At 50.2% G+C, this 9,675-nt stretch overlaps 1 protein-coding gene across 1 annotated transcript in view; it reads right to left on the minus strand.

Moving 5' to 3' along the window:
• Positions 1-1,743: 1,743 nt before the first annotated feature.
• Tnfrsf13b (TNF receptor superfamily member 13B) overlaps positions 1,744-9,675 on the minus strand; it is a 9,881-nt gene continuing 1,949 nt past the window's right edge. The window contains exons 2-4 of the mRNA XM_008821940.2: positions 8,411-8,656; positions 4,191-4,367; positions 1,744-3,823 (exon numbers count right to left, since the gene is read on the minus strand). Coding sequence (XP_008820162.1) covers positions 3,603-3,823; positions 4,191-4,367; positions 8,411-8,656 — 644 coding nt within the window. The 3' untranslated portion in view covers positions 1,744-3,602. The remainder of the gene's footprint in view (positions 3,824-4,190; positions 4,368-8,410; positions 8,657-9,675) is intronic.

Genomic DNA, 9,675 nt, shown 5'->3' on the forward strand with positions numbered 1-9,675 from the left:
CAACCCACGAAGCCTTGTGGAGGAGGAACAACCTCCCCCTCATGGTACAGGGGAACTCTCACCCACCATAGGTTCTTTTTCACAGACTGTAGGTTGAAGAGAACAGTCACTGACAGGAAGTGTACAAAGCTCACCAGAAGCTTCTGGGTAAAAAGCAGCAAGCCTTACTGGTCTCAGGGTATAGGCAAAGAGCCACTGAGATGGGTGGGAAGGGAAAGGAAGTACCCTCAATGTTATCTGGGGAGGGGAGAAGCTATCCCAGAGCATTAAAGAGCTGTCCTTGTTATGTGTCAGTAGAGATACCTCTGTCCTGGATCTGCCTCAGCTTGAGAGAGTAGTGAGGTAGTAGACAATCTCCACGAGGTACTGATGGCAACACTAGTCACCTACCACCAAGGGAGGGCCAGAAACAGAAGACCCTCTGTGTAGCAGAGTTCCATGGGAAAGGCATAAAGCTGAGGTGGAAAAGGAACATTGTAAACCCATTTGTCACCCAGATGCCCAGCAGCATTAGGGGAATGTGAAGCCAGTGGGGCACTGAAATTAAGCATGGCTACAGACCCCAAACCCAGCTCAATTCATAACTAGATTGACTCCACCCCTCATACTGATGGGCTGGGAAAGAGGAAGGTATAAATACTTCTCCAGTCTTTGCTGTACTGCCCACGTCTGGCATTCAGTCAAAAATGACAAAACAAAAAGCAAGTATAAAACTGCACTATCAGGAGACAATCAACAGAAGCAGACTTTGGTGGATGTGTGTGAGCAGATGGTTCCAGCAGAGAAATGGCGATAGTAAGAATCAGGAAGAAGTGCTAGAAGCAGCAGCTGTGGTAAGGGACAAAGCATGTTACCCTTGATGCACTGAAGAGCAGACTCCACAGGTGAAGAAAGAAACAGTGAACCTGAGATGATGGAAAGTATCCAAACTGAGTCACAAAGACAAAATAGGGCACCAGAGCTTGAAGATAAAAGGTATTTTTTAAGTATTTTATTTTATGTGTATGAGTGTATTGCCTGCATGTGTGTTAAGTGTACCCATGTCATGCAATGCCCCTGGAGGTCAGAGAGGGCATCAGGTCCCCTGGGACTGGAGTTACAGACGGTTGTTAGCTGCCATGTGGATGCTGGGAATCAAGCCCAGGTCCTCTGCAAGAGCAGCCAGTGCTCTTAACTGCTGAGCCATCTCTCTAGCCATCCCCCCCCCCTTTTTTTAAATGAAAAACATAGAGCTACAAAACTCTCAACCGAAAACAAGATAAGTAAATCAAGAAAAACAACTTTTTTTCTTTAGTCAGGGTCTCATTGTGTGGCTTTGGTTGGCCTGAAGCTCACTGTGTTGCCCAGGCTGGCCTTGAACTCTCAAAGATCCATCTACTCCTTCCTCCCAAGTGCTAGGATTAAAAGTGCGTGCCACCATGCCCAGCAAAAAGCAAAGAACACTTATATTCGAACTTCTGAAAAAGACAAAGAAAAATGTAAAGACACACATTACAGAGGAGCAAAACCAGGAACCTACAGCCATGGCAGCCCAGATGAGTGAGTGCTGAGCAGCCACAGTGGAGACACGTGGTCCACGTTCCTAGGTAGCTGCCACCTGGTCCTTTACAGAACAGTTAAGCCTGGGGTGGGAAGACAGGTAGCAGCAGAGAGGCTGAGTGAGGCTGACAACAGTCCACGTGAGAAATGTAGAGAGCTCAAGAAGCCATGAGTGAAGAACAGAATACATCATCACAGGACAATGGACGGAATGTGAGATCATCATGCTAAGATCCAGGAAGACAAGTGTGTTTTCTCACATATAGAGATCTAGACAGCTTCTGAAAGACATGAAGCTAGAAGGGGAACTATTTAGGAAGAGGGGACTGTGGAAGGGGGATGGGGGACTATTATCAAGCATATTGTATACATGTTTGAAGATATGTAATGAAACCCATTTTATTCAATTAATACATAGTAAAAATTGTAAAGAGGTCATGCAAGTGGAATCGGGCTATATTTAGGACCAACACAACATAAAATTAGCAAAAGAGCCTTTTCTTTTTAAAAACAAAATTTATATGCAAAACACCAGTTGAAATGCTTACCAAAACCCCCCAAGATCTTTGAAGCTGAGGCTGGGCTCTCAGTGCCATGTTATTGGCTCCTCTGCTCCTGCTTTCAGAAGCATCTTGAATCCAGAGCCCCTCAGATTCAGATGGGCAGAACTGTAAAACTACAGATCTAAAGACAAGAAGTGGGTGTATCTCCTGAGACTGTCTGAACATGCGACCATAACATTCCTCACCTCACATCCAGCACCCAAGGACAAGGGTCTTCTTGCCATCCCTGGTGCAAGAAATGAAGTTGATCATAGTAGGTGTGGTAGGGATGTGAGTTGGAACAACACTGGACAAAACATATCTTGAAATAGAACTGGTCAGACTCCAACTTGTTGACAGATGAAGCAGTGGCAGCCTCTCAAGGCCTTTGTTGTGGGTTGAATTTGTCCCCCAAACCTTGTATATTGAAGTCCTAACCCTGAGCTTCAGATGTGACCTTATTTGGAGATAAGGTCTTTACAAAGAAGTCAAAATGAACTCATTTGGTGGTGCCTAATCTGGATTATAAAGGGGAATTTGGACCCAGAGACTGAGTGAAGAGGGAGAATGGCCACCACTAAGTTAAGGGGAAGCCATGCACAGGTCTGGCATGTGCAGCCTTAGGAGGAGCCAATTCTGCAGGCACCTTGATCACAGACTTCCAAACTCCCCAGCTGTGGACTGCCACTATTATTGGAGCTGCCATCGGTGGTACTGTGGATGGTGACCTGTGTGCAGCCTACCAGCCAGGGATGGTGAGAACAGGAGCTCAGATGGAGCACCAAGACTCCTATCTGAACCTGCCCAAGTAAGCTGTGGCCTTTGGGGGTGGATAGGCCTGCCAAGTACCTGGGTAGTAAGGATGAGCAGTTTTACTGTGCACAGTCACACATTTTCCTTGCTTGGAAAATGTTTCTAAGGATAGTTTTATGCACCTGGAGGCTTAAATGCAACTAAAGAGGAAGGCTTAAATGCTCATTAAAATGGGTACAAGTCCAGGGAGTACCCAGCATTCGTTCAGATGTTTGGCCTTCACCTGGAGTGGCCCTCACTTTCCTTGCCTGGCCATGCCATGTTGTGTACACACACGTGCATACACAGAATTTGCACATATACATGTGTGCACATAAACGACTCATACACACAATTCACATACACTTGCACACATGACACAACATTGCACATGTACATAGAACTCAGGGTACTTGTAAGGACCGTGTAGACAATGCCTCAGGTGCCGCCCTCGGGCTCCTTAGATGTGGCTTCTCTTCATCTTCCTCCACCAACGAGAAGGGCACAGGTTGACTGCTCTGTGGAAAGGTGTATGTGCAAAGCCTGGGTCACGGTGTTGCCAGCAACCAATAGGCTGTCAGAGCGAAGCGTGGGCTCCGTGGACGTGGGCGGTCGCCTTCTTGCTCCGCGGGTGCTGCCCCGGTTCTCCCGCGTCTTCTCTTCCGTCTCCCCCATCCCTCCCGGCCTCTCGTGCTCCGCGGTCTCCTTGATCTCGCTCTCCAGCGGCTGTCACGCGTCGGGGCCCACGTCCTGAGTGGGTGCGCGCAGGACGCCCAGGCTGCTGTCAGGGGCGTGTGCGCAGGACTGCAGGGCGGCGGTGCCTGCGTGGCCAAGGGTCACCCCTGCGCGCGAGCTTTCCTGCGTGGGCGGCCTGCGCTCTGGGAAGCAGAAGCTGCAGGTCTCTACAGGCTGCGGCGGCGAAGCTTCGCTGTGGACCTCTGTCGCAGGGCCTGTGAGGACAACGGAGGGCGTCGTGGGGACCCAGAGCCCCCGTCTGTGCAGCAACGCACTGAGTGGTCAGGACTCGCCCTCCCGAGCGCCGCTGCGCAGGCTTTCAAAGCTGGGCTTGTTTCTGCCTCCACCCTGAAACCATCTGGCCCCGGCCCTGGTGATGCCCCTCCTGCTCTCCTCCTGAAAGTCCTGTGTCCTGGGAAGCTGAAGCCGCCACCTCACACCCACCCATTTTCCTAGCCCTGCTGCTGCTGTAACCTGATTTTACCAAGGTGCTTTAGGATGCATCCCAGGCCATCCGGGTGGACTCGGCCTAGCAGTGGTGGGTGGGGTGGCTGGGGCAACGCCCAGGTCTCCCGTGCTCACCGTGGGGGGACTTGGCCTGTGGCCTACGGGGCACTGCTGCACGCTGACTGGGGAGTGGCTCTCCCCTTCGCCGGAGGAAGCAGGCCACGGCCACCAAGAAGAGGCAGAAGATGAAGCAGAGGCAGAGCCCCAGTGTGCTGTAGACGAGGGCCAGCTGGTCACCACTCAGCCTCAGACCTAGGGGTGGTGCAAGACAGACCAGAGCGCGTTCAGGGGACGCCTACTTACAGCCTCCTCTCTCAAAGCTGTTACACTTAGGCAGCCACTACTCGTACTATCCCCATCCACAGAGTCCCCTCCCTGCCAAGGGCCTTCTTTTTTCATTAGTCCCAAGCAATTCACATGGATCCCCAGGAGCCGCTGTCTTGCCCTAGCCTGCTGTAGGCCTGCCTGGTTGGTGAAGACATGGGATTTCTTTCCTGACCTAAAGATTTGGCTGCTGGGCTTTCCAAGGGGAAATCGGCCCCTTCCACCCCAAGAGAGGTGCACCCTTCTTTCAATACCTCAAAAGTGAACAATGCTGGAGCTGGCCCATTCTGTTTACTCTACCTGTTGCTGACTGGGACAGCCCCAGAGATTTTGGGGTGGCGGGCAGGAAAAGGGAGGGACGGAGGGACACAAGGACCATAGTCTGGGAGAATGACTCCTCCAAAGGAGCAGGCTTCCTGGGTGAGCAAAGACTTTGAAAGCAGGACCAGGGAGGTGACTAAGGAGCCTGGGTCCTAGTGTGGAGCACTCTGGGAAGTAGAAAAGGTCACTTAACTGCTCAAGACTTGAGTCTAAGGCTTTGGGTACAAGAGGAGACCTTGCCCCAGACCAAAGCTCTGCTCTTTACATTTCTCCATATCCCAAACTATCTCTGATCCCAGGGATTGAGGCTCCCCTGGGCTCTGCAATGGAAAGACTGATAAATCTAAGAGCCAGTGTAGAGTAAGGACAAACTTGCCTAAGCCCTCTGTCTGGCATGCTGGCTCTGTGAAGTCCCCAAGGGTCCACCAGACCCATTCCCAACTGCAAGATAGTATTCCAGATGACACCTTGGGGTGGGATGGAGAACACCTGGAAACCTTTTATTAAAAAATTCTTCAAAAAATCATGTCTGTGTTATCTGTTCAAAGCAGAAAAACAACTGATGCTTGCCCCAGGGGAGTCCATACTTCTTTTCAGAGTTGGGGATGAGTCTAGGGCCTTGTGCATGCCAAGCAAGTGCTCTGCCTCAGAGCCACACCCCAACCCACACTTGTAAAGAGCCATGGGAAGGGTGACTGGAAGGATGTGGAAGTTACAGAGCAGGCTCCAGCCACGTAGAAGCCAACAGAAAAGCCTCTCCTCTGCACTCCATCACTGAGCCTGGCATCAGGGAGCAGTCCGCTCTAGCTCTGTGGGAGACCAGCTTGTAACTTTACAAGGGTCACTAGGTCCCACAGCCTTGGTAACTGCTTTCTTTTTGCCTTGGGAGTCCTAACATGGTCCCCTCACCATGGAGAGCCCTTGCAGGTGATCTTAGGAGCAAAGAGGGCTCAAGTTGTTGGAAAAGAGTTTGTGCAGTCTCTGCTCTCCTTAGTCCCAGAAGACAGCCCCTGGGTGCTGTTCTAGGTAGTGCCACTAGGGGCACTAGGCCACTTCTGACAGCTCTGAGTCAGCCCGGCAATTCACAGCTTATTTCTGGGCCAATTTTTGTTTTGGTCTTTTCTTTTTGATTTTGTTTTTTAAAACTTGTCAAAGACATTTATCAGCTATAATTAGAATTCCCCTAGCCTGCTGCTGTGTCAGCCCCCTCCCCAGCTCCTGTGGCCCCCAGAGCTTGGGCCATCTCAGCACTGGATCATATGAAACTGGCCCTACAAAGGGAACTGGCAGGTAGGTGCACAGGAGACCACTAAGTCTAGGTGGAAGGGACTGGAGTGAGGTGGGTAGAGGGTGTCAGGTAGAGCCATGCTTGACATTGGTACCTGGCTCTGGCTCCCCTCCCTCACAGAAAACTCCAGCAGCTTTACATCCACTCCATATATTGACCTGTGTTCGGCCTAGCTCATCCCTGCTTCCTTCTAGTTCTACCTGTGTTAGGTGATGCTTGGCCAAGTGTCTGTGATGAAGGAGCTCTTAAATAAGCTAACAGACTCTCTGTTCAGTCACTGGGCCTCCTGCACAGGACTGTGTGTGTGTGTGTGTGTGTGTGTGTGTGTGTGTGTGTGTGTGGTTTATGGACATGTACCTGTGCACACATGTACCGAAGCCACAAGAGGGTTTTGTGTCCTGTGCAATCACTATCCACCCTTAAGACAGAATCTCACTGAACCTGGAGTCAGGCTGGCAGCCAGCAATTTCCAGCTATCCTTCTGTCCCTGCCATCCACCCCAGCACTGGGCTTACAGGTGTATGCATAGCCATGCCCAGCTTTTTACATGGGTTCTGGGACTTGAACTTGGGTCCTAATGCTTCCACATGTTTTGTTCTCTATAAAACCAACTTCTTCTAGGCAGGGGTATAGCTCAGTGGTAGGGTACTTGCCTAGCATGCATGGGTTCATCACCAGCACTGTTGTGGAATAAAGTGTGGCCCAATTCTGCCTTCCCCACTGGCTCATATACCTCCTTGCCAACATGGGTAGAACCATAGCTCCACCACTTCTGAGTCTTTCTAGTTGGGGCCAGAACCCCAGGTCTTGGCATCATAGGTATTTGGTGATCAGACAGAACCCTCAGGGGCCATTTTGTTGTGCCCCCCCTCATGCATATCTGGTAGCATTAGGTACACCAGAGCCATAAGACACTAGAGGGTGGTAAATACCAGTTAGTTGGGAAGGGCAGAAGGAGGGCCTGGCCGAATGGCCTCGGGGATGGTCAGAGGGGCACCTGGCCTGAAACTTGCCCCCACCAGAGCTGCCTGGGGACACCTGGAAGTGACCTTTCATGCTGTTCCTTGGTCTCCTTGTGGCCAGAGCAGGTGAACATTTAGAAATATCTTGACTGCCTCTTTTGTGTGGTGTTAACTACTCTGGTCTAGAACTTTCTATGTCATCTTCTGTGTAGACATGCAGCCTCCTGGGCCTCTTCTGACTGCTCCTTCTGGTGTCTACTCACCTTCCCCTAATGCGTATCCCCACAGGCATTCCTCCCACAACTCTGAGCGGCCTCTCCCACTCCTATGACTTCATCTGCCTATTCCAGTAGGACAAAATCTAGGCACTCAGGATGAGATGCTTCAGAGCGCCAGACCCACAGGGATTCTGATGATTCCCAAGACCCTTAGTGGTACCACATGCCCAGCACCAGGACTGTGAAAAGAAAGACATGTATTGTCCTGAGACATTCAGCTTATAGAATGCCATCACAGTGACCACAGGAAGACACCACGGTTCACCATCATAAGCTGTCTTTCCACAGCAGCCCGTATGCTCAGCAGACCTGGGAGGCAGGGCTAGAATCCAGGTTGGCTGTTGGCTTGCTACTTGGCAGGCTTAGCTCCAAACCTCAGCACCCATGGTGAGAGGCTCTGTGACTTAGATCAGCAAGGAAAATAAGTGTTCATTTTCCATAAGGTGAATGTAACCCCACTTCCAGCATAGGTGGTCACCCACCACTGCATGGGCAGCAGCTGTGAGTTTGCCACCAACAGAATCACAGGTAGTGTTTCTGAGAGTGAGTCCAGAGAACTGGGTTCTCCAGCCCCAGGACTGCAAAAAACAAAGAAACCATTTAAAAAGCTAGAAGAAAATATTTTGACTATTTTTACCTTAAAGAAATAACAAATGTTTGAAGCAGTAGATGTGCCAATCCAATTTGAACAGTGCATCAAAATGTCACATGACCCCTATGTCATGGGTATCAATTAAAAGGAGTAAATGAACAACGTGCTTGGTCTCAGCTCGTCCTTGACAAGGATCCCTCTCAGTTAGGTCCTTTCTTCAGCTTCCTTTTTTTTGAGGCAGGGTCTCCCTGTAGCCCCAGCTGTCCTGGAAGTCACTGTGTAGAAGTCAAGCTGGCCTTGAACTCACAGAGATCCACCATCTGCCTCTGCCTCCCACATGCTGGGATTAAAGGCATGTACCACCACACCCAGCCTAAATTGTTTATTTTTAAATCCCAGGGTGACCTTCCTGGCTTCTGGCTATTTGCCTGGACTCCGGGACTCCTAACCTGTAGACTTTTCTTCTCCCAACCTGGTACCTAGCCTCCTACTCATCCTGACCCTATGGGAATTAACCTCAGATGACTTACCTGGACCTGCGTCCAAGCCTCTGTGCTCTGACCCCTGGTTCCTTCCTGGGTTTTCCGACCTGGCTTCCACCTCCCTGGACTGTGGTCTCCCGAAGTCAGGCAAGAGGTTCACCCGACTTCTGGGCTTGTTCTTACAAAAGTGTGCACACTGCCAAGGGTGCTGTCCACAGGTGGAGGCACAGTTGACACAGGTTCCAAGGAGATGGTCGTAGTACGTGCCTTGCTCTTTGCGGCAACTGAGGAACTCTATGAGACAGAAAGAATGGTGCTATGGGGTGACACAGACCTGCAGGAGCATGGAGTCTGCTCTCAGACTATCAAAATAAACAAAACAACCTACCTAACCAAACCAAAACAGCAACAAAACATCCACAGTTCAACTCGCAAAGAACAGTTCCAGAGTGAGCATACCCTCTGGGTGCTCCCTCTCTCTCTGTTCTGTGCGTATTCTCAAATATAGCATTTTTCTGAATTAGTTCAACATGTTTTTACTTTTCATTTCTTCTTTTACTAGTAGATTCTTCACCCTTTTCAGTTTTCAAACATGAGTTTCCACATGTCTTTTAAAATTGGTATCTATTTAATCCCAGCACGTGGGAGGCAGAGGCAGGTGGATCTTTATGAGTTCAAGGCCAGCCTGGTCTACATAGTGAGTTCCAGGACAGCTGGGGCTACAAGAAGACCCTGTCTCAAAAAGACCAAAAAAAAAAAAATCGGTATCTAGACTATTGTGTTGTCATATAAGATCTTTATTTTTTCAAACCTCCTGAAGGAGAAACATACTCAAGTTAGCATAAGGAGTGGATGGGAAAAGCCAGACCCTTCCGTGGTGAGTTGAGGGGGAGCTAGAAGGGTGCTGGCAAAGTCCACAGTGATGACCATAGGAAACACAGCAACTGCTACAGGGTCCAGCGAGTGGAACAGAAGACGCACACACACATACACACACGCACACACACACACACTCCATGGGGTCCCGTAGGCTTGCCTGGAGAGGACAGCAGACCAACCTCTGAGGGAGTCAAGGAAATCAGTTTGAGACTGGAGTGCTACCTAGCATGCTAGAGAGACCTGCATTCATCTCCAGCATAGGAAGGAAGGGAAGACAGGAAAGGAGGAGGGAGGAGAAACAAGGGAAGGAAAGGGGAGGGGAGAAGAGGAGGGAAGGAGAGGAATGGGAAGAAAGAAAAGGAAGAAGGGATGAGAACAAAAGGAAGGGAAGGAGAGGGAGGGAGAGGGATAGAAAGAAGAAGGGAGGGAGGGAG

This window comes from Nannospalax galili, unplaced genomic scaffold (assembly GCF_000622305.1).
Source record: "Nannospalax galili isolate Female #2095 unplaced genomic scaffold, S.galili_v1.0 scaffold1448, whole genome shotgun sequence".
NCBI classification, from domain to species: Eukaryota; Metazoa; Chordata; class Mammalia; order Rodentia; family Spalacidae; genus Nannospalax; species Nannospalax galili.